The sequence below is a fragment of the Pteropus vampyrus genome, unplaced genomic scaffold, assembly GCF_000151845.1.
Source record: "Pteropus vampyrus isolate Shadow unplaced genomic scaffold, Pvam_2.0 Scaffold99, whole genome shotgun sequence".
Classification (NCBI taxonomy): domain Eukaryota; kingdom Metazoa; phylum Chordata; class Mammalia; order Chiroptera; family Pteropodidae; genus Pteropus; species Pteropus vampyrus.
In genome coordinates, this window is record NW_011888880.1 from 1,541,382 (window position 1) to 1,567,695 (window position 26,314).

The 26,314-nt window shown below is 39.1% G+C and overlaps 1 protein-coding gene and 1 pseudogene across 1 annotated transcript in view; both read right to left on the reverse strand.

Annotated features, from left to right (window-relative positions):
- LOC105295064 (25-hydroxycholesterol 7-alpha-hydroxylase) overlaps positions 1-26,314 on the reverse strand; it is a 168,041-nt gene that overhangs the window by 30,261 nt on the left and 111,466 nt on the right. Inside the window, exon 2 of the mRNA XM_011364585.2 lies at positions 787-923. Coding sequence (XP_011362887.1) covers positions 787-923 — 137 coding nt within the window. The remainder of the gene's footprint in view (positions 1-786; positions 924-26,314) is intronic.
- LOC111742697 lies at positions 16,234-16,352 on the reverse strand (annotated as a pseudogene).

Sequence of the window (26,314 nt, forward strand, 5' to 3'; positions counted from 1 at the left end):
ACCCAACTGGAAGTCAGAGGGCAGAGGAGTGTGGACAATCTAGTCTGTAGAGATCAGCCTTCAGAGCACAGACAGGACAGACAAAAGCCAAGAAAAGGAATAGCTAGCCCAGGTAATAAGCTGATGTGGAAGACTGTGTACAAAGATGGCCACAATAAATTCCTGCTTTCTTCCCATAGGTGCTCCTTTGCAATATGACGCTGCCACTCTGCTCAGGAAGGGTGGAGTCTACGTCCCTATCTTTGAATCCAGGCTGGCGTGTGACTTGCTCTGACTGATGGAATGTGGTGGAAGTGAGGTTCTGTAATGAGGCCTTGCAACTATTCCTCTTACTCTCTTAAAACACCAGCTGACACGTAAGGATGTCTTCTTGAGGATGAAATAGCATGTGGACAAGGACGTCCAGCCAGACATGTAATAAGGCCACCGTGAACCATCTAGCCTCGATCAATCAGCCAGGTGACTCAAGCCACACAAGTGACCTACGTAAGACCAGTTGTTTTAAGTCATTAAATTTGTGGTAATTTTATTATGTAGCAATAGATAGCGATACATCTGGACAGCATGGGCCTTAGAGAGGATGAACTAAGAACACTGCAGCTTCCCTTCTTATCCCTACGAGGTTGGGGTATGTAGTAAATAAACTACATATTCAAAAATAGTTTTCCTTGGTATTAGCTCTACAAATAAAACAATAATACACAAATACTCCATATTTTGCCTAGAGAAAAATATAATGACATTCAAGAACAAGTGAGGAATTATGATGTATGAAGTGCTGCTTACCCCCAAGGAGAAGAGTGAAAATGTCGCCATGTTGCTTTTGAAGAGTCCTCATGAAGCCTAAGGGATCTTTTTTAAATTTCAGGGCCTGTCCAAAGTAAGGAAGCCAGCCTTTTATCAATGGAGGCTCGCCAGGTCTTCTATAAGAAAAAATAATAATTATACAAAGTAAATTTAATAAATTACATCATTCTTATTTTCATACATGTGGGTTATTAATCCAGTCTAGAAGTGGACTGGATGAACTGCACAGCTTTTTTCCCATTGTTTTATTCAATGGCTCCTATATAATCATAGAAATGTGTTTATTGAGCCTCTAGTATGTGTGGCCCTGGGGTAGACAGTTCAATTCAGAGCTTTTGGTGAGTAATTTTGTAAAGAAATTTTATATTGTAAGGGCCAAATGGCTGGCTGAAATGACAGATATATTCAGTCAATATTTGTGTCTGAGGGTTCTTGCTATGCTCTGGGTGTTAGATGTCAGGTGTTTTAATGGCCATAATAAAGTTCTTTGCAATCAGATATCTATTCGACTGGAACTATGTAATTAGAAAAATATCAATTAACAATCTTTTCTTAGAAATTAAATTTTTTTAAAAATTTTCAGTTACAGTGGACATTCAATGGGCAATTAGTAATCTTGAAAAATGTTTTATGTTATTAAGAACAATAAAAACATCAACATCGTTTCCAGGAAGTATATTTTGTTATATTCTTTTATGAAGATTTTTATTCAAACTACCAATGAATAGAAATATTTGTTAAATTTTATAAGACTTTTTAAACATACGAAGCATGTTCAATGAAACACTGAAATACTATTAATTAAAAAACAAGTTTCTTCCTTTTTGACCTATATTCCTAGCAAAACTGGAATTCAAAATTTCTTCCTAGTCATTTATTTGGTGAACTCAATCTGATTTAAAGTTAAAAAAAAAAATCAAAGCCATTTTATCCTAGGAGGGATTAAAACAAATATTCGAGAGAACTCTGATGATTCTCTGTCCCATCTGTGAAGATGACATACTACAAGCAGACCAACCCATTTTGATTAATCACAAGATATTACAAGCTCAGATCTAATCAAAGATCAAGATTACGATCATACTCAACGTGGACTTTTATGTAGTTAGATTAACCCTATCAGAAGCTTTTATTTTCCCACAACCCAACATGGGAGACTTCAACTTAAAAAATAAACAGTCTGGGATGTGATAGAAATAAAGAAAGTATATATCAGAACTTTGTTTTCTGTTTTTAAAAGACAATTTATCTTTATACTAATTTACAAAAGGGATGCTGCTGTTTAAATCCATATACTTAGAAACAGGGAAACGAGAAACATTGCATAGAAATGTATATCTTGTTCTTCACTCCTTTTCCTGTTATTTTCTTGAATGCAAATTTTAGCAATGCAGACTCCGTTTTTTGAGAAATACGAGTGTACCAAGACAATATGGTAACAGTTACTTTTATAGCCAAAGATTAAACAAGAAGAGCTTGCACATATGATTGTAGAGTAAAATCTCCAAGTTAGCAACTGCCATAGCACACAGGCTATCAATCAATAACCCTTTCAAAATTTGCAGGCGATCTAGTTTACAAAATTTCTGTTCAATATATTAACTCTCTTCCTCGGTCTACTTTTACTCTATTTTGTTTAATGTTGCATGAATGTTACAATGTGACAAAGATTTTCAAAGGCTTTTTGTCATATTCTAATTTAATGCAACTAATTTCATCCTCTACGTTCTGTCGTTTGGTCAAAAAACTGTATTCTTCTTGGGAGTCAGAAATCCAGGGTATCGGTAACTTAATGTTCAGAGTTAGGGAAACACATTAGGAAGCCATTTTATTGTCATAAAGATGAGAGGGTCATCATTTCTTACAGCTGTGTTCATTTTGGCAGCAATAAGCTTAAATCTATTAAATACCATGTCACAACTTTGCATATTTTCAGGAAAAAATATAGTGCTAGTTCAACTTATGACCCATAGAAGACAGATAACAGAAATCTGTCTTCATTAGTACATTTGTAAAAATTATTTAGGGAGAAAAGACATTACCATAATGATCTAGAAAGGCCTGCTGACACTTGGTGCAATACAAATACTGCTATTTGTCTCTCATGCTCTGTGACTTTGAAAATGAAATACCCACTGCCCACTGCTGAGTTAGGGGATAGGATGCCTAATGCTTGTTGGGGATTATCAAGTTCCGAAGTTTAAAGAAACAGGTCCTGAAGCAATGATGGGTAATTAAAACAAAAGTAACGAACAAACAAAAACCAAAAAAAATCCGTGGTCCATACCCCGTCTTAATCTCACCCAAACAATACATACTTCTCAAATATCCCCCTTACTATTTAAGAGACTACAAGGGCACATCTCAGAAATTATACAAATTAAATCTTAGAGAGGTTCTCAATGATTAAACCCAAGTTCTATACATAAACCATTGCATCAAAGCTTGCAATTTCTTCCATACAGGCTGTGGAACACATCTTGAAGTTTATGCAAAATGTCAAGTATGGTCCAAACTTATATGGAAGCAAATAGTGGAGAATTCAAGTGTATAAAATGGCTATAAAATAGAAAAGACATATAAGATATTTTTCTTTAGTTAAAAAGAAGCATATAAGTTGAACGGAGTGGATCAACACCAAGTACTTGGTTTCTAATAATAAGTAAAGTTTGTCTTTATGCCACACCTTTAGTTAAATAAATAGGTAAAAGATTTGGCTAGTGACCTATAACATATTGCTCCCATAGACATTTAAAGCCCAGCACCTTCCACAGCAACCTATACTTATACATTTTTTCTTTTCTATTTTTCCTGTGATCATTCTAGGCTAGTAGTCCAGGTTACTGAAACAACCTCGTAAGTGTTGAGCAAACTTTGTACACGTACACCAGTTCAGGAAAAATGAAGGTATGTGTTCATTAAAAGTTTTTAAAGACATAAGATATCTGTATCAGGTCAAGTAATATCTCTAAGAGTGCCTTAAAAATTTTAAATTTTTCCTAACCAGTAAAGATTTTGTCTGTGTGATTAAAATTTCAGAAAGTACACAACTGATGCCTGGCAGTGTCTGATTATAATATTGACCTTTTGAATAAACTTTATTGTTGAGCAAGGAAATTTTGAAGCTGCTCTGCTTTACTTTTCCTTGACTCACTTTGGAAGCTACTTAATCAGAAAATGGAATTTGCCTCATAGTTCCTCTTAGAAATGTATTCCTGAAATAGTCTCTATTTCTCCACACTTCCTTGGCTCCAACGTGGGCATGTAGATACATATAAATGTCCTCGCAACTCTTGACACACAAGAATCAACATCTTCTTCAGGATATTGGGAAGAGAGGACCTCTTTGCAGGGCTATGGATGGAAGATCCCAAAAGAGGAGGAGCATGTGGAGGACATGGCTGACCCTTGGCCACCAGCAGTGAGACCCCAGGTGGCACCAAGGAAGTGCAGAACCACACGCCTTATTTTGCTGGGAAACTAGGCAGGAATTAAAACCAACAGGGGCACTTCAGTAATGGGCACAGGCTTGGAGGACCGTGTGAAAGCCCTGGCCAGGAGGTACCTCTGGGAAGTCAAAAATGACCAAAGTGGACATCCATACAATGGGACTCGCTAGAGCAACAGAAAGGAAGGGGAAAGAAGAATCCAAAACCTCTTTTAATATTTTTACCGAAAGAGACTAAATTTAAACTAGAAGTGACCGAACTATTTTTCACTAGAAATATTCAGTGTGTTCTGCAGAAATAGGAGCTCAGGAGAAATCTGAGTTCAGTTATAGAGGAATAAAGTCACATTTCTGCACACCTGACTCATACTGGGAAATCTGAAATCCAGTACACTAGCTATGTAGATGCTCAGTTTTATCATAAAAAGAGAATAATAATATATACATTAGGGGTTTACCGTTTGGGCTAGAGTATTTGAAAGTAGCTGGTACATAAAGCAGGGTTAGTTTTCTCTACTATTCATATATTGTAAGCAGTTGGACATAGTGGTTTCGTTCACCCATTCTCTGGCTGAACGGTTTCATTTGTCAACCCGCCCTGCTCATCTCTACCTTCTATGTAGTTGCTCAGGTATGAAGGAAGAACCTCTCCATCCTTTCAATTATTAGCTAAACAAGGTTGGTAAGTACCCAGATACACATGAATGTATAAGACTGGATGCGGGGACCCTTTGCAAAGGACCCTCTGGGTACTGAAAGGGGACCCTGACTTCAGGTGAGCAGGCAAAAAGACTCAGCAAAGAGCTGACTTTCTCAGGGAAAGAACTATATTTAAATAGTGTCATTGGGTGTGTCTGGTTATGATAAGGTTCTCTGGGTATGATCTGGTCTAAAAGATAACAAAATTTCTCAGCACAAGATACAAACAGATATTTGGGGGTTTGGGGTTCAGGAGCAAGAGAAATGAAGAAAGGGAGTGGAAGGACAGGGGGCAAGGCTACATCATGGTGAGCTGCGACCCTGTGACAAGGACAATGACAGCACTAACTGGGATGGGAGGGAGCTTACAGGAACAGAAATGACCAGTCTTCATCTCTAAGAAGTTGTCTGCTGGCCTGGGAGCCACATGGCCTTTTTTATCTCAAAACATTCCGTAAAAGTCTGTTATACACGCCACACAAGCTTATGTCAGTGGTAGTTGAAAAACGAGGGGATTTATTTAGTGGAGGGATGTTACAGGGTGGAGGGAAAGGCTCAAGGACTTCACGAGCAAGGGGCAACACGCAGAGGGAAGACTGGATGCGGGGAACCCCAGCTCCTCAGCCTGCTTTGCAAAGGACCCTCTGGGTACCGAAAGGGGACCCTGACTTCCCGCGTCCTGTGGGACAGACACTTCGACAAGTTTATTTGAAGTATTTGTATACTAAAAGTACTTAGATGTCAAAGGCCATCGTGACCTCAGCAATGAGAGAAGTCGGGTCAGTTGCAGAGCTGCTCTCTGAGATAGGAGAGAGAGAGAAAAAGGAATCGCAGTCAACGTCTGCTTCTCTACCACTCTGAAGTCGGTGTAAGAAGTGGGGTCAAGATCATTAACGAGACTCAGCAGAGCTCCTCCAGGCACCAGAGACTGCTCATGAAGTCAAAATAATGAAGGCCTTGGATCGCCCCAGTATTGCGACGTTAGCTGAAGTGATGGAGACAGAACAAACGCTCGATCCTGTCACGGAGTATGCCAGTGGGGAAGATGTTCGATTACCGAGTTGATCACAGCGGCATGAAAGAGGAGGCCCGGGACAAATTCTACCAGGATCGGCTGTACAGTACTGCAACCGGAAGTTTACTGCCCATGTACATGAAGACAAAAAACCTGCTTTTGGACGCCGCCTCGAACATCAAGTTTATAGACTTCGGTCTTACCTTTGGCTGGATACCTGTGTGGCAGCCTCCTTATGTCGGCCTGAAACTCTTTCCAGGGTCAAAAGTAAGGTCTCCCTGAGGTGGATGTGTGGAGCCCAAGACTTACACACTGATCAGAGGATCATTATGTTTTGGTGGACAGAACTTTAAGCAGCAGGAGGAGGGGGTACTGAGCGGGATAGACCATTTCCCTCCTACTTGTCGATAGAAGGGAATTTCTCATCCTCAGTTCCATCAAGAGAAGTGCTTTAGAGCAAATTGGGAAAGTTCCATGATGACTGTGGCTCATGAAGATGAGGAAAGAAAAGCTTACGCCGAGCCACTCCTTTGCCACAAGGACCCTGGTGGACTGAGTGATGATTTCCGTGGGCTCCACAATGTGAGGAGGGGTGGGGAGAAGCACGGATGTGAAAATTATCTGCAACTAAGAGACACTACGGCATGCTGTATGACCAGAGTGCATCCATATTTGCTTTCCAGAGAAATTTGTTCACAGTATACTTTTAAGTAACCACAGGCACATAGCAGATTATTATTTTCTTTAAAAAATTATGTGAATATAAATTCAAAGAGAAAAGTCTGGTATGCTTTAACATGCTAATGGTCGTTACTTCTGGGTGGTGAGATTATGGAGGTTTGGTTATTGATATCTTCCAATTTGCACAACATGAACATACAGCTTTTGAAGAGTACTTGTCATTTATTTTGTAGCGTGTCTTTCAGTTTGGGTCGTCTGATGGTTTCTCATGATTAGACTGAGGTTGTAACATTTTTGGAAAGCATCCCTTACAAGTGACGTGGCCATCTCGGTGCATTACTGCTTTTGAAAATTTTTAAAAATGCTATTTTCGTATTAACATGAAAGCCATGTATAGAAGGCACAGTCTTCTAAAAAGTAGATAATGGCAAAAAAATATGCTCTATAAATGAATCAAAGGCTGGTTCTAAAAATGAGAGCAACAGTCCCAAGGTGGGTGAGTGAAGAAGCCACCTGAGAGTCACCATAAGGACGAGCAAGACCCACCCCACTGAAAATGAGGAGCCGACACTGGAGGTCCGACTCTAACTGTGCAAGCGTGGACACACTGTGTCACCTGGACGCTCCATTGCTTATTCCGGGTCCAGGTGACATGTTAATGAGGCAGGCAGGGTTGGTTTCTGTGATAGCCAAGGGAGGGAGGAGGTTTCTTCACAACTGGGTGTGTAGCTGCCAGACTGTGACAACTGAGGGCCCTGGTGGTCTCTGCAAGGCTCCACTCGGGAGAAGAAGCCTTGTAGCACAGAGCACACTGCCTCCACTCACAAAACCCCGGGGTATCTTGTGTACAGGTCAATCTTTCCCCCTTGTATATGATAAGTCACATATTCTTCAGGACTCTCAATTCATATGTTGAACATAAATGATCTGCTTAATATTTGTTTACTAGAAGAATCGGATTTACGCAATCTCTTTCCACGATGACTGTTAATCCAACTCTGCCTAGAAAAATTATATAATTCATTACCGTAAGTAATCTCTATTGTACCCTGTACTTAACCTTCATTTTTTTTCCCCAGTCCTACAACCTTGCAAATCCACTGGTGCTGTGTGACTGGCATCTGGTATTCCCAACCTCTGCTTCACAAAGAATAAATAAAAAATCCCTAGATTAAAATGCCACTTTTCGGTCTCTCAATGATTCAACTATCTGCTCTTTGGCAACTCTAGAAAGGTCCGTTAACTTTGAGAGTCATAAATAAGGCCTTTACTCTTGAAATGTTTTGGCTCTATGAGGATGGCCATTGACTTACAACTTGATTTAATTTCCCGGTGGCAAAGGTATGCACTGTTCAAGCACTTTTGATCAAAGCACTAAATGTAATGGTGACGTAAAAGCAAGTGATGCTGAATGGTCCCAACTTTCTCCATCGCTGGCATGGAATCAGAGCAGAACCAGTACGAACATGACGAAATATATCTTCGTACCCTAGAGCATAACTCTGCAAGCCATCTTCCGGTTGAATCTTTCGCCGTCAGTTCATCTCTGCGGTTGTGTGATCTGAACAAAGCTTTGTCTGTAGAATGTGCCTCGTAAGCTCTAGTCCATTAGCAGATTTATACTAATGCCTTGATCAAGTGAGTGATTTGTAAATGCTTCTTTGGATAAGAAGCCAAACCACATCCATGCAGGATTTCACGCAGAGAAGTCTATGACTGAGCTTTTTTTTTTTTTCCCTTAAAACTGAGAGAGATGCCCAGGTTGGCACCACGGAAATAATGTCAAGGCATGTTCTGAAAAAAGCTATCATTTAAAATTTAATTGAGTCTCAAGCCTGCCTCACAAACAATAAGTGTACCACTGATGTACATTTCATTATGAACTTGACCCTGGGTAAGTAGGGCATAGTTCAGGCCCTCATCAGTTCTCACATGCTTTGCTGCAACAGCCTCCTGACTAGTTTTGCCACACTGTGTGGCTCAGATTCCAGGCTCTGCCAACTACCACTGGCTTAGTGACTTTGGCCAAGTCATTTAACTCATCTGTACCTCAGGTTACTCATCTGTAAAAAGTACGTACTACTGTACTTTCTTTACGTGAGAATTAAATATGTTGATGAATGCAAAGAACTGAAGGCAATGACATGCACATAGTAAGCACTTGAAATCTTAACTGTTCTTACTGTATTATCTTCATTATCTCTATATCACGACCTGGAATCATCTTAAATACAAACCTATTTATGGCTCTCTCCTGATTTCTCTTTCCTAAATATTTTCAATAGAGTACCATTTCTAAAGATATTTTTTCATTTGCTTTCATACTTCCTTTGTTTGCCTAATTTCGATTTTAGTTTAGGACTGCCATACGGGATTTGCTGGTCAGGGAATGGGGCACCAGAATCACAATCCTACTTTGAGAGTAACCATAACTTTTCAGGCTTTGTATTCTCTGAGCGAACACTCTCCAAGGAACAAAAATGGCTCAGATGAGCCCTGGATCTTAGTAGAAAGCCAGTCAAGAACGTTTAAACGGCCTAGACATTTCTAAAAGAGGGAAATCGATTCATAATTGAAAGTTATTTCAACTCCTTAATTAAAATAGAAAAACCATGCAACTGAATTTGTAATTTCTGAGATGATCGGTTGCTAATTTATTTTACCGTCAGGATTTGATTGGACTCCATGGAAGAGATATCAATTCCATTAACTCAGCATTTCTTGCATTTGATTAAATCATTTGATTTTGAATGTTTAATCAAAAATCAGAACGTACAGTTTTGTGGAAACTAAATTCTAACAGAGGACTAGCCCAGAAAGCCTTGGTAATGACAATATAGAGATCAATGCCAACAATATATAAATGCATAGCCAAGTTATCGATGACATTTCATCAACCCGAGCCAATAAAGAAACAGTTCTAAATTTTAAAGGATAGTACTAAAATAATTAAACAGCTTATCAGAACCACAGGAAAAGGAATTAAAGGGTACTTTGGTTTGCTGAGATGGGGAGCTAATAAAAAGCCTAAGGACCATATGTTACATCTGTTTCATAATGCAATAATTCATAACTATATTTTAGTACTGGATAAAATATTAACATAGCATAATAGTATCTCTACATTTGTAACACAGTACACAGTACTGAGAGAGGCAACGTTTGAATCTTGTCATGAGTAGGACGGCTTTTCAATAGGGAAAATCCCATTCTTTTCCAAAGATTAGCTGGTAATTTTAAGTCACTGCATAAAAGGAGTGTACAACTACTTCAGGAAACCCATTATCATTAATAGTAAAACACGGAACATAAAAGCCACGGTGTTATGTTTATATATGGAAAGCACTAAGGTCTGTAAATCCTAAAATTCTATTAAAGATCACCTTATACATATTTTAAACATAATTCTTACAGTGTCTTTTGCTTATGCTTCCTCTTCCGTGCATTCTCCCACTCGCTTTGTGAAATCAATTTTCAGTGTTTAGACCATAATCATTACTTAGGTAGTGTTCAATTACTTTGCTTTTGCATTTGTCTTGTTTTCTCTGTACCCATCACTAATTCTTCTCAATCTTTTTCAGTACTCTCTAAAATCTCTCTCAATATGGTCAGACATATGGTCCTGTAATTTTCATATAGCTCCTCTCCTATTTTCCATCCATTTTTCTTTGGTCCATTTAATGAGAGACTTTCTTGACTTTATCCTTATTATAGATTATTTTATTTTTATGCTTCGATTTCTACTTTCCAAGAGTTCTTTTGTGCTCTCCAATTATTCCTTATAAATTGCATTTCATTCTCGTTTTATAAATGCGATTTCTTCTCTTATCTCTCAAAATTGTTAAGCATAGTTCTTTTTTTTTTCCTGTCCCTGCATGTCTGTTTCCTCCAAGTCTCTCTTTTTTTTTCTGTTTCTTCGTTATGGTTTCTTTCTTTCTTTATTCAACGTCCCATGATCCTTAGCTTCCTTTCACATTTGAAGATAAGGCTGTGCATGTGTCAGTGGGGCTGCTGGCCTTAACCATATCGTGATTGGAAGGGGACCTTGTCAACTCAATGACTTAACAGAACTTAAGCATTTGGTTTAAACTTAGGTGTTATTGTCAATTTTCATACCATTTCTATCTATGAAAAAATATATTTTTATTTTCATATTTTCTGAACAAAAATCTCATCTTTAATGATTTTGCTGGAACAATCTATATGACTTCTGCAGTATTGCATAAGTAGAACAGGGTCCTCAAACTGAGAGTTTTGGGAGACTCATTGTGTCTTTTACAAATAAGATAACAGAATCAGAGAAGTAAAATAACCTGCCCAAAGTCATACAGCAACAAAGCAGCAAAAAAAAAAAAAAAGAAAAAAAAAGAAATCAGGGACCAGTTCTCCCGACTTCCAGTCCAATGATTTGTTTTCTCTGCACTACACTATCAAAGAAAGTCAGATACATGTCTGGGTGAAGGGAGAAGGGAGTCCTGACTTTCTGGAATCAAAATTTTCTCTTTCCTGACATGTTCTATACTTGCCTTGAGCCCAAAGGTGATAATCCTATAAAGTAAATAAACATAAGATGTTATCTCCCACAGGGCAACTTCTGTGTGTGGCTAAATGAGCCAAGATGAAGAAACACTTCAAATAAAAGACTCAGCTGGAATAACATAGCAAAGAGGCTGCTTAGCTTGAAAGGGAGTCTGGCACATGGCCACTGTGATTCATAAACTATAATGTAATAAACTTGTATGAACAAAAATCTAATTTCCATATTCAACGCTGGTTACCTGAATGAGCCATATGAGAGCTAATTTTTGGAAACAACATTAATTCTCTGGAAACAAAATGAGCCACTTGATACCAGCCAGAGTGTGGTAGCTAAAGGGTTTCAGATTCTCTAACCCTCTGCATTGATATCATTCTCTGTCTCCAAATTCTGAGAGGTATCTCTAGAAACTTCTTAGATTGAATCTTAGTCTAGTTTACCATTTAAAAAAAAAAATCACCCTAGTTGATTAAAGTATAATAGAGGGCTGAGAATTAGGCATCTGAAGCAAAAAAAGAAAAAAAATGAGGACATTTGAGTCTCAAAAAGTTTTCAATACCACCAACTCAGTTATCTGTAGCAAAGTGTCAGTAAAATGTAGTAATGAATTTGTGGCCCCGACATTCTTAAAGGCTAGAACTAGCAGTACTTACTCTTAAAGTCTCAGACAAATGAATTTGTACCAAAATCTCGATAAAGCCTTGCAGACAAGGAATATGAGGATCTGAAATCCCTTAAACGTAAATTTTTAAGGAAAAAGCTTAAGAGCTCTGTTAAATTGTAGTAGTGTTCAAAAAATCCACTCTTCTTCCCTGGAGGAGCATTATTTATTGACGCCCAGTGAGGCCAGGCTTAGCCATGTGACTTTCTTCGGCCAATAAACTGCAAGCAGTGTGGCTCATGCCACTTCCTAGCAGAAGCCTTTTAAGCCAATGCACAGCTTCACTATATTCTCTTTCTATTGCTGTGAGTCAAAAAACATCCCACATTGAAAATTCTCTTTAATGAAGAAACTGTAATGAAGACAGTAACTCATGGTGAACACAGAGACTGCACAAAAAATAAATCTTTCAAATGTAAGCCACTGAGTTCTTTGTACTGCAGTGCAACCTAGCCAAAAATGACTGATACAAGAATTAAACAAAAAGAGATTAATAAACTATGTGGCACTTTGCAGACCTCACACTGATTGCAAAATAAAAGTGTTAGTATATTCTCTCATCATCGTAGACCAATGTTTTGCAAACTTTTGATCCGATGTGTATGTTATGAAATAATATACATAGACACGTATATCTATATGGACATGTAGATATAACTAAAAGTCACAAAATGACATTTACTCAGTATGTGTGATGTACTCTGATATTTTCTCTTCTATTTTATTTTTTTGAAAAAATTTTTTTGGAACACACTAAATCCATTTCAAGTCCTACTAATGGGTCACAACTCATTTTCCTACTCTCTACCCAGTGTCTACCTTGTTGAATGATCCCTAAATGTGTTTTCCCATTATTTTTTTCCTCCCATATTTTAATTCAATAGTTCTTGGTGCTGGATTCACCATAGAATCACCAACGAGGAAGATTTTTTTTTAATAAACTAACTGCTCCCTAAGAGATGGTGATTTATTTGGTGTGGGCTGAAAACCATTATTTTAACAGTTGAGAATTCCTCTGTCCCCTTCTCAGAGAAAAGCAAGAGAAAGAGCCACTGTTGCACAGTGTGGCTAAGGCCTGGAGATGATGCATTCAAAGTGACCCGTCCCTGGGAGAATCAGCAAGATTTTAACCTTTTGTTTTATATCCAAACTATAGCTAGCTATAGAACATTTTCAAATGAATTGTGGCAACATTTAATTATCGACTTTCATAGAAATCATTTAGATGTATATATGTTTTATACTAATACGCATGTTTTCATTCCTGAAAATCTGCCACCTTAATTTGACCTCCCAGGTACAGAAGAGCCTGCAATTGTCTCTTATCTGGTCACACAGTTCCTATTAGGTGCCAATGATTTCAAATGCATTTTGCCTACTCGTAGCAATCTTAGCTGGGTCATCCATTAATCAGTGGATCAATCAATTTATTAATCCAAACAATTACTCTGTACTTAATTTGTGTCAGGCACTGGTCTAGGTGACAAGGACACAAGAAAGAATAAGAGACACAGGATTTGCCCTGTGAAAGCTCAGTGTTGATGGAGGTGGGCGTTAGGTATATACAGAAAAGATAACTAAGATACACTATAATGAATATAATGATGGGGGTTATTATGGGTCACGTGCTCTACCTTATAGTTCACTTCTTAGTTTGATTCATTCTTTTTTCTAGGAAACGTCTGTAATTCATTTTTCCTTATCATGATTCTCTGTTGAATTTAATACCCTAGTCTATGCATCCACTCCTCTTCCCTGTATATCTGGTCTCCAAGACCCTCATCAAAGGAACATTGCTGCTCATCAGAAATACAATGATATTTAATGGTTGTACCTGTCCTGGCCATGTAAAATTATGCTCAAATCCTCACATGAACCTGCAGCTCCCAGAGTGGTTTGTTCACAATCCTGTAGGATGTACTCATCTTTTCGACATTTTTTAACTTCAGTGCTCTTTAAGTGGTGTTTTGATGGTTCCTTTCTCATGGATATCTCTGTATCTTTGTTAAGTAGGTACTTTGAAGATTTAATTCATCCTGCTTTGTTCTAGCTTCTGCTAGTCACTGGCACCTTCGTGATAATTATTTCTCTTGTGATATAATAATATTCATGTCACAAGAAGGTGACGTTAAAGGTAGTTTAGTGAGAGGTGTTGGAATACTTCCCTACATTTGATCTAGAAGATACTGTACATCTTTTCTTAAAATTTAAATCTCCAAAATGCATATTGAAATTTCTGCTGAATCAGATATAGGAAGTGATTAGTAGATTCCATACTTTCAAACCATCAACTGTCAGCCTCCCAAAGTGATCTGAGGCTTAAAACTATACTATGAATGATACCTGAATGGCAATAAACATTAGCATCAGCCTCCATGCCTGCGCGGTCTAGAATCTGTGCATATGTTTAAAATAAATTACTTTACGGTTTATTGAATTTCAAAATAAACAAGGACATAAGTTGACAGAGACTTCTCCCTAATAATACCACTCCCAGAATAAAGATATATGTTGGATGCTCGACATGGGTCAAGTTTATTCAAATTGTGTATCTGTTCCTAATAATAAAATAAAGCAAATCGGTATAACTAGATGTGTTAGTATAAATTGCCTTACTGTCCTAAAAATAATTAGAAAGAAAGTCATAGTTCATTCACACATAGAAATATTTCATTCTTTATGCCACAGGTAAAGTCATTTTCTAACATGGCCTGGCAAAGGTTTTTTAAAATGTGAATTATAATGGCTTTTTAATTTGGACCTTCGGAGAAACTTATCATTCAAAGTGCAACCTTAGAGCAGCACAGAGAATTTTCTACGTTTGGCCTCCGCGGGGACTTTCCTCTAAGTGAATATACTGTAAACCAGAGTGAGCTTGGGCGTTTCCTCCACAGCGCACTGTGGGGTTTGGCTCAGAAGAGGCCAATGACCCGTGGAACCTTTTACAGTTTTCACTGGGCATATAAAATGGAATTGCAAATGCTGATGTCTTAGATAATAAGACATCACATACACAAAGGTGTATGTGAGGTGAGGGAACACAGGGGAGATGAGGAAGAGCAGAGAGACCACCCTCCACGCACACCAGTCACCTGAGCTTTAGGAAAATACTACTGGAGAGTGTTTTTGGTGGTTCCTTCATGCTCCAAAGCTGCCTGGCTCTTCTGAGCAGGTTTCCTCTCCTCTGACAGCACAAGGAAGATGCGGCTCATTCCCCCACTTCACAGCCGGCAGAGCAGCCGCAGATGGAGAGACCCTTCTCCCCCGGTGCTCTGCCGCACTGCTTGACCCACGAGGTCCAGTATAAGGCTGAAGCTATTTCCACAGAGTAAAATGGTGTGGCCGGGAGATACTCTGGGGGAAGTGGATGACCATGTTGAGACTTTGGAATTTAAAACAAATGTTGCAATGCTTTCCAAGAACGAGGTTGGGGACCTTGGTAGCTCTAAGTGCACAGGGTCTAGACTCCTGGTTTCCACCTACTCAGTGTATACTCTTTGGGCTAGATCTCTGTATCTCCATTTTCTGCAAAGTAGGCCTAGTAACATCTCTTACCTCCTTGAGTGGTTGTGAAGATCCTATGGTATGTATAAAGATTTAGTAACACTCAAGTTCAAAAGAAAGGCTCTCCCAATGATAGCCATTATTGTGAGTCGCAAAGAGCCTAACTTGAAAATTAACAGGTGAGACTATTAAAATATAGATATGCTGATGACTTGCAACCATCCGAAAATTACAAAGACCTAAAATATAAACCCGGGCCTCATGATTCCTAGCCTACGGTTTTTCCAAATTACTGATATTTCCCAAAGTTAGTTCTTCAAAGACCACTGGCAAAATTTTTAGCCATATCCATGAAACACCTGCTCACACTATTTTCTTAGTTTCTTTCTTTAAAGTGACTCATTGATATTGGATAAATGAATCACTACCATAAAAAAAGATAGAAAAAAATCAAAACATTGTTATTAAATTCTAGTTCTAGTCTGCTGAGAGCCCTAAGCCCAGAGCCCGTTCTTGGCTTAAAAGGAAGATTAGAGATTGCTACAGGGAGTACAGACTGGGTCCTCAGCTTAAAAAGGTTTAAAGCAAACTGCAAAGGGTTAACTTTCTCACAAGATGATTCCATGTTGATGCCTTACGACCATGGTAAGCTCACGGGCTCATCAATGCACTTTGGGAAAAGCCGTGTCTCACATACACTGTGCTGCCTCCTGGACAAAGGCTCTGAGAAGCCCACGTAAGAGAAGCAGAGGGAAGGGAAGGCCTCGCTTGCCAAGACACCAGTGAAGTTTCTCATTCACCACCGTATCTCAAGGTACTAGGTAGGAAAGAGGGTTCTAAATGAGGTCGCAAAATCAAAGATTAAGCCATTTTTTTTTTAATGCCTACAGCACCTGGTCTTCCTAGGTGGTCTCCCATCCAAGTGCTAACCAGGCCTGACCTAGCTTAGCTTCCGAGATCACACGGGATCGGGTGTGTTCAGGATAGCATGGCCATAGACAGATAAAGCCATTTTAACAAGTCAGAATTTACTGAAGACACTAGGAGGAAAAAAAAGCCCAAATGTAAAAGCCTTTCATACAGTGCTCAGAATTTTTGTTTCTGAATTCCATGTACTGACATTAGAAAGTGTCCCCGCTTGGTGCCGTCAGTTGTATAATAGGGTGATCTCACAACTGCAATGTGACTGGGGAAATTTTAAGCCGCCATCAACTCATTAAACTTTAATTTAAAAACTCAAAACTGAAGGCAAATCACCAACAGTGAAAATGCACAGGAGCCATCTGCGTCAGATGCATCCCTGGGCCCAGAGCAGGGCTGACTGCTTTCGGGCGCCTTGCTATTGAAGATTTTGATTACACAAGTTTGGCTTTTTATAAAAAGCAGTGTAAAACAAAAACAAAGACCAATCAATGTGAGATCATTTTGGTCAATCTTCAATAACAGAAGGAAGCAGATAAAACAAGTATCTAAATACTTTCTGGCAAAAGAGTCAACATATTTTCCCATCGCCTGGTTAGCTTTGCCTTTGTGTGTGTGTGTGTAAGGCCTAGAACTAAAACTGGTTCTCTAGAAAGAGAGCGATAGGTTTCAAAAACTTCCAGTTTAAAGTGCTGCGGCCAGTTAGGATCCATTTTTCCTTGGGGGGAAAATCTTTAACATTGGGGTGTAAAAATTTTGTATAATGTGGCAGACATTTGCACTACTCCATGACATTCCTGTTGGAAAGGATGTCCAAAGGATGCCTTTTTCTTCCTTAAATGTCCAGTACTCACCAAATTCCTTTCATTAGTAGGGCTCAAAAATGTATGTATGAGGAAGAGATGCCTAAACAACTAGATTAGGTTTTAAAAATCTATATTCATCGTAGAGACATTATAAAATGGAGATAATTAAAAAGTCACCTATAATTCAACCGCCCCAAAATAATATTATATATAGCACTCCTTGCTTTGAACAGTAGTGCAGGACCATAAAACTGTGCAACATGAAACCATAATACTCAATGGGGAAAATTATGATTATTCTACGATTTTTTAAAGTTTTCGATAAAATATTAAAATCACTCTTACTGTTGGTTATAAATGTACAGGGAGATGAAAAACATAAGAAAACTAATATTTATTTAGTACACCGTAATTTAAAACATGAGAAACACTGAAAAGTAACACCTTTTAGTTAAAAAAAAAAAAATTATCAAGAGTAGTTTGAACAGCAGCTGCCTTCTTCTTGTCATGTAATTTACTATCTGGGCGAACATCTTTTCTATGCCTTGGCGAACTGTCACATTCCTTTTAAAGTTTGGATCTGCTTCCAACACATTATCCCTTGTACTTTCAATGCTGTGAAATATCTGAGAGTTTCTCTAGTGTGAAGTAAGTATTCGGCAGGGCCCTGTCTCCCGGGAGAGCATCCGCTCCATCACAGCCACTGTCCTCATTGATAAGTTCTCTCCCTAAATCCCTCTGCTGTACATCTAGGTCTCTAGGACGGCGGCCGTGTCACCATTCCCAGAGTCAGCTATTTCTTCTATAACTCTATCTGTGTTAGATTCAAATGTCGCTTCCAGCATCATCACTTTTGTTTCTTTGCTGATCATTCTTGGTCAATTCCCTCTTCCAAGTATCCGACTTTCGCATCACTTGATCGCTGGGAGACAAGGAGGCTACATAACTACATACTTGTGTGAAGTGAATAACAGACGTGTAGGGACCAATTACCAACAGACTTTGAAAGAGGTGATGTGCCTGACCACTGAGCATGAAGTGCACCTGTTATTTACATAGTGAGTCGTGGATTGAAAACCTAGCAGTGAAGTTTCTTCTTCATTTTTAAGTAGTATACTGTATCAACTAAACTTTGCACTGTGCTGTGGAGTAACTATTGATATTTAACTAAAGTGTGGTAATGGACTATTTTGAAATATTGAAACAATGCATACTGAAACTGTGCAAAGTTTCTGAAATGAAAAACTATTATATATTCATATCTATGCATAGATATGTTTTAATATTGTAATTTCCCCTATGTATTTCATAATTTTCTTTACTCATTTTATAATATTTCATGAGTATTTTTCTATACCAGTAAATCTATACCTATCACATCCTCTAAAATGCACTGCATGTACACCACCGAATGAATATAAACAGGGTTGTTTTACCGATTTGTGACACGATACGATAAGTGACACGATATACATAATACTCTTAGAAATACGCCTACCAAATAGCATAGACTAAATGTTAATAATTATTATTGATAAGAATAACTTAGTTGATTTCCTAATGAGTACTGAGTACTTTCTACATTTCCAGAATTTCACTCACATGGGAAGTTTTAATGGTTCCTAATTTTCAGTAAACATTATGATGGATATTCTTGCACATAAATCACTGTATGCTTGCAATGACTGTTTTAAAATATTAGCACAATCTTATACTCAGAACAAGGCTCTTAGATCATGAGTCCTCCTGAGTTACTCATACTCAGAACAAGGCTCTTAGATCATGAGTCCTCCTAAGTAGGAAAATATAGGAGCAACAGCTAGACTGGGGTTAGGAAGGAAGGACTCTAAATCTTTCAGTTGAGATACCTGTGAGTGGGACAGTGTGGCAGAATTACACAATAGGTAACAATAAACACACACCTTGAGTTTGTAAGAGATGTAGACGCTTGGCGGTTGTCAGTACATAGGTGGGAAATAAAGTCCTGAAATGTGAGACCCACCCAGGGAGAGCCAAAGGAAAGAGACTAAGGGAGAGGACCCAGTCAAAACTCAGAATTTAAAAATGATAAGCATTCAAAATAATAGTAACAATAAAACAACATTCATTGAGTACTTACTACAGGCCAAGTAGTCTATCAAGCACTTTACATCTCTATTAATGCCCAAATAACCATCTTTATGAGAAAATTATTATTATTATTATTATAGACTTTTTATAGATTAGAAAAAATTGAAACATAAAAGTTGAATAACTAGTCTACAGCCATTTACTAAAACATATATACATTATCTTTCCAGGATCTACGGTCTGAGCATTTTGTATTCATTATCATTATTGTGTAACAAATTACCCCCAAACTGAGAAGCTTAAACAACGACTATTTATAATCTCACAATATCTGCGTGCCAAGAACCCAAGCAAGGTTCAGGTTGCCTTTGGCACAACGGTCTCTGATGAAATTATACTCAAGCGTTGCTAGGGCTGTGGTCCCATTTGAAGGATAGTGCGGCAGAGCTATTGCAGACCTTGGTCCTATGCCACAGGGAGCTGGCTTCTGTAGGGTGAGCGATCCAAGAGAGCGAGAGTGAGTGAGTGCCCAAGATGTAAGCCATAATCTTTTGATTACCTAACTGTAGAAGTGACATCCTATTGTTTCTGCTGGATTCTATTTGTTGGAAGCAAGCCGCTGAGTCTAGCCCACACTCGAGGAGAAGGGAACATATAAGGGGATAACGACCAGGCATCAAGGATCACAGGAGCATCTGAGAGGCGCCATCGCACCACTCTGCATCTAGTGAGCCCATTAGGCTAACTAGACGGACCAAGGAACGAAGGAGTGGGTGCTTTCACTTTACTGAGCATACTCTATAATCTAGGTTATCATTTTAGCTCTTCGTTCTGCTAGAAGGAGAGTGTTTCACCTGGAGAACGTAATGAGAAAAATCACAAAGTTAATAGTTGAGAGGCTGGAAAGACACTGAAATTTTCAGAACATTAAGGAGAAACTCAACAGAGGCCAGCAAATATGAAGGAAGATGTACGATGACTTGCAGCTCAGCTTGAATGAGAGTGAACCACCGTGGCCTTGATCCGCACGTGCAGGACTTCACATAAGCATGGAGGACAAGGCCTTGGTGGGCACTGCTGTTAAGCACAAGAGATCACTGGAATTCACGCACGTTCTCGAGATTCTGAACAGTGAGTGGGAGGGCTGCTCTTCCTGAATGTGAGGGCTACTGTAGGTTCTTCCTGCATTAAAGTTCTGACAAGGACTTCGTTTGTTTGTTTGTTTGTATTCATATTGAAATCTTTGTTTATTTCCTGTAAATTAACAGCCTTTTGTAATACCTTTCATAATAAAAATATGCTTGAAAATCTAAATATAAAACCAAACAGGACTCTGTAAATGTTTGGAAGATGGCAGCCAAATACTCCATGTCATGCTACTTTAGTGTTCTTGAAAGTTAGTTTCTGCCAGCTCAAGAACTCTGCTATGAGTTATCGCCATTTGTTTGCCAGGAAGCTAGTTTTAGTTGTGTCCTTTTCTTTTGGACAACCAGAGATGATTTCGACTGTGTTTCTATTATAGTGGAGCCAGAGCAGTTGATCTTCGCTATATCCAGATGGTTTGCATTGCTTAGGCTGATTCCTGTTAAACTGTTTAACGTTGTTAATAATCCTTTTAGTATATTTAAATTTGTGGGCAGGGTACGGGGGGAAGAACTGGGACAGATTGGAAGTCACAGCTCCTGCTGGACTTCTGTTGATTTGTTAAATCCAACCGCGGTCCCGAGTACTTGTTCCAATTTTGCTGAGCTCAGAGTAACCTCTCCCTTTAAGCTCTGACACTTAATCGTAATGATTCACTAATAGGGACAATCGAGGAGAGTGGACCTGTTTTGGAAATGTATGCCTTTATTATGAAATGCATACTTCACAAAAATACATTTAACTATATAGTCTTTATTCTGTACATGAAAAAGCATATGGTGACGGAAAGAATATCAGCTGCAGGATTATCATCCACATTCCATGAATCTCAGGCCTGTCGATTTTCATTCTTAAATATCTCTGGCCTATCTCAGAAGGCATGGCTCTACCTTGCGTCTCAACTAGACCCTAAGAAGGCCTCCCCGCTGGTTGGTCTCTTTACTTTCAACCTCACCCCTATAAAGAGAATAAAAATAATACTTAGCACATAGTGATAGACTACTCTTGGAATAGGCACAGTACTCAATGTTGATCATGATCTCATTTGATCTTCATAATAAAGCGAGAAGGTGAGCTCTGTTGCTATCCACGTCTTACAAAAGAGCAAACTAAGACAGAGACGTTAAGCAATTCGCTCAAATAAAAAGTCAATTCTATTCTTCCCACTCGACTAGAATGAGAATGCAAATCATGCCACGTTGTTGATTAAATCCTTACTGGCTCCTTGGAACAAATGAAATGAAGCACGAATTCCTTTGTGTGGCAAGTAAATACTATGATCACAGTCAAATACTGAGTACTATCTACATTTCCAGAATTGCGCCCACATAGCTACAAATCCTGACCACAATCCTACAAGATATGTGTGCTTTTCACTGGGACAGATGAAGAAATGAAACCTGGAAGGTGATTTCCAGGGTCACGAAACAATTACTAATCAGTAGAAACAGGACTCAAATCAGGTCTGTTCAACTCCAATCCTGTATGCTGGATTGTTCACATTGCAAATAGGTCAGATCTAAAATATTGCCTCGTCACTCTGCCTTTCTCATCACCTGGCCAACCTCCACCAACCTCCATGACGTCATCTTCTCCTCTTCATTTTCTTCCCCCTTTTCCTACTCCTATACTCGTGTAACTCTGGAACACGGGCAATTTCTGAAACATGCTCTCTCCTGCCCCAGAATTTTTCTTTTCTTATTCACCTGGCAAATTTCTACATATCATTTAAGGTTCAGCTTAATCAAACCTCTTCCTATGAACCTTTTTTTTTCATCTTCCTCTCTCCGCTATCTCCTTGCTAGAAGATTGTATCTTCTTTATTTTCTATGATATTTTGTAAACAATTATGAGGAGGCTGTCACCTTATTTTATTGCGAATATTTATAATAGACGGTGATGAGGAATCATATATTGATTCATTTTAGGCAACTAATTATTCCCAAATGCCTACTGATGTGTCTTATATTTACCTGTTTCCCTAGCTTTTAGCATAGTGCTGACACTTAAAGGCTAACAACAACAACGACAAAAATAGCTGTATAAATGAATGACTAAATAAATGGAGGCTTCACTGAGGAACATGTAGGAGCTGAATCAATAGCAGTCATTTCTCAGTCAGACTGGAAAGCTTCTGAAATGTGGTTTGCCGTGATTCACTTGCCTTCTCCTTTCACGGACGAGGCTTCCTTGATCTAAACACCATGTTTTAAAAGATGCCAAGGAACCCTTCTAACTCCTGAAAGTTGTAAATACAAAGGAAACTTTTGTTAGGTAGTTCCAACAGTGACCTTCTCCTCCTGGGTTCTCTAGCTCTCTCGCCCACCCTGTGTCAACCAGCAACAAACTACGAGCAACGCACAGGCATCTCTAGCAGGCAGGATGAGGGAAGGAGAGAGATGACTGCTAAGTTCTAAGTGTTGCCTTTTCAGAGACTGTTTCACTATGAAGCGATGAGGTTGAGCTCAGCTTCACCGCTAGGCCCTGAGGACCAAGAATTTCATTTCTGTCCACTCTGATCTGACGGTGGCATGCTTCTCTCTTGCCTGTTCCCCAGACATTCGATCTCTCCCCCTAAGCTGCCCAGTATGCCTTAGTTTTCTGCAGCACTGTCCCTGTCACTTTTTTCCCTGGTCAGACAGACCCACTCTGCCCGCACCAGCAGGGCTGGAAATACAGACTGCAGCCGGGCAGATTCAGGATTCACCGAGGCCATGGAAGGGAAAAGGCTGCTTGTGCTTTTTCTCATTGCTGTGCCTCTGATCACACATACTGTCCATGCCTAAGGCTGGCTGTGGGGTGTGAGTGTGCATGTGTGTATGTGTGTGTGTGGGGGGGGAGGGGCGTGCCACGAGGCAATATTTTAGATCTGACCTATTTGCAATGTGAACAATCCAGCCAACGAGACTCAGTATTTTTCAGGCCACATCATATATATTCACACACACACACACACACACACACACACACACACACACACACACACACACGTGCTGCTACTGCTTCTGGCTCAGTTTTAATAATAATAGGTATTATTTATAGAACCCATTTGTGTCAGACACAGTGCTAAATGCTCTGAATGGATTATCTCATTTAATCTTTACAATCACCTTCTGAAACAGATTTTATCACTATCTTTTTTTACACAGAGAGAACCCAAGACTTGGCAGAGGTAAGAAACACATCTCGCGCGGCACGGCACGGCACGGCAGGGGAGCTGGATTTGCGTGGGGCTGGGCCTCCCCATTCCTTAGCAAGATGCGGGGCTCCAGCCCTCGGCCTGCAGGCTGGCATCCACATGAAAACCACGCCCCAGAATTGTTCTTTGGTTTAGCTGATGCCCTTTCACCCACATTTCAGACTTTCTCTTGATGTACACAGACCTCATGCACCCCTTAGGGACCTGCGAGGAGGACAAGGCAGTGAGCTGAGCCGGAATCGCCACGAGGGACTTCCCTCTGCTGCACCTGTCCTTTATCTATAAATTCTTGTCTGTCCTAAAGGCGCTGAAGCATGAGAAACACAGAGACAGAATATAGAGCTGAAATACCGACAGAACAATGGCATAATTAGTTTGTCCAAAGGAACCCAAGCCAACTGCAATTTGGCTTGATTATGCATGGAATTAAAATTTGTCCCTGCCAATCACATTGGCATCAGCAAAAAAAAAAAAAAAAAGGAACCCAGACCATGACTGGCCAGTGAATTAGACCCTGGCAATTTATATAATTATTTACTATGTGTCATATATGAAGATGATACTAGTCTATTATTATCAGCCGGACACAAATGTTAATATTTATTAATTCAGCGGACATTAATTGAATGCTTACTGTGTAACAGGTACTGGGTCAGGCTCTATGTACAATACCAAGATGAAAAGCTATGATCTTTGGCCCTCCTCTAGGAGTTCGTTATCAAGAAGAGGGATGATAAAATCAGGTGATTAAGGGAGGTGGAGGTTAAGGCTGTGTGGAGTATCAGGTACTCTTGAGTTTGAGAGACTAGGGTCATGCTATTTTGAGGTGACTTGGAAAGGCTTCAAGAAGGAGGGGGCATTTTATATCCAAAGGCAGAAATGTTGGAGGAAGGCAGTCTCAAAAAAAAGAGAATTTATATTAATATTTAACAAGCTGCACCAACTAGACTAGGCAAACTGAGTTTGGGCAAATTGTTTTAACTTAGATAAACTGCTTCACCTTTAGAGTAACTTAAAACATTAATGCAATCTTTTTATGTGTTTTAACGACTGTCTAGTCCAAAAATATTAGCTCCCACTAATGCACAGAAGTTAATTCAGTTCACACATTTCACAAATATGTGAGTCCCACTCACAGACCAGGCACTGTCCTTGTCATTATGAATACAGAGATGAGGCAAGTCCCCTTACAGAGTTTGCAGCCTACTGAGGGAAAAGAAATTAAATGGAGTAGATAAATTAGAAATATATAATTATGACTTGAGGGAAAAGAAAAGAGCAGGGTCTGTGAAAGAGAGTAATGGAAACAGACACGATTACGTTGGCGGTGGGGAGGGGTTAGGGAGGAAGGCTCAGAGCAAGTGACATCTGGGGCCAGATCTGATGGGTGAGTAGGGTCAGGCTGTGGAAGAGTGTCCAGGTGTGGTGAACAAGTGTGCAGAAGCCAGGGGTGGAAAACAGCTGGGCACAGCAGCAGGACTGATGACACTGGCTAGAGCACTCCGGGCGGGAGGACGAACTGGATGAGAGAACTTGGAGAGATGGGAAGGTCCAAATCTCATGGACACTTACAGGCTCTTTTCTGCCAGTAACTGCAAATCTGCCCTTGAGAGTAACAGTGTAGGAGGTAGGACTGAGGGAATGCAAGGCATCCAGGCACAGGGGTAAAGAGCTCTGATGCTGGAGTCAGCAGGACCTGGCACAAAATCCCAGATTCACCTTGAAGAAGCTCCGACCCAGCCTCCCTGCACCCCACCTTAGTCACCTGCTAAAATGGAAGCGACCCCAACCTCGTGAGCCAGTTGTTTGGATTAACAGAGATAATGTATTTGAAGGCCAGGGAAGGCCTAAAGTACAGTAATCAATTTAAAAATGAATTATGATTATTACCAGGTAACATCTTATATATCGAAAATCTTTTCCATTACTTCTTTTTAAAGATGAAACCAAAAGTAACATGTATTAGTTTAAAAGGAAAACTATTCATTATATAACCAAGAGAGATACATAATTAAAAAGCCTAGTTCGAGGGTATCAGTTTTTGATGAAAAAGAAATAAATATACACCCAAGCACACATGTACATACATACCAATTTTCTCTTTGAAAATATTGTTTTAGATTTGCTTCATTATATTTAACTGGGCTCAGGCTAAACTAATATATTTTACACTGCCAGGAGAACATACCTTTTTCATGTTATCACGAATGCATTTTATAAAGACTATAACCCAAAAAGCTTATATTCCAGAGGAAATGTAAATGAAAGGAGAAAAATTTGAAATGACCACATAGATGAGTCTGTTTGCTTTCTGCAGAATGGTTAGTTTTGATGATAAAACGAACTTATTTATAACTGACTTAGTTGAAGGAGAATGACTAGAACTAATCAGAATATTGAATTGAAGAGAAAAATAGTCCAGTATCCAACCATTTGTTTGGATATTTCCCCTTCCACAGTATTGTTTAATACTATGATTTAATATCACAAAGATCTGCTATAGCCATTATCTGCCTTAAAAATATGACGCACATCACCAAATAATAAACCTACTGGCTATTCAAAAAAAAGTTGCGTTAACATAGTATTATTATTTAATTATTTAATCTGAGATGTTCAGGTGAAAATGTATTTACCATAGAAGGTTAATCCGTTCTACTTCTAATGACTCTTACAACTCTACAGAAAGCTGTTTCCACCCAGCTTCTCACTCAAACCTCAGTTACCACACTATTATAGAAAGAAATCAGGGTTCTTACATGATCAGGGGCCATCCACCAAACTAAAGTTTCTGGTTGATTTTCAAAATATTTCCCCCAATTA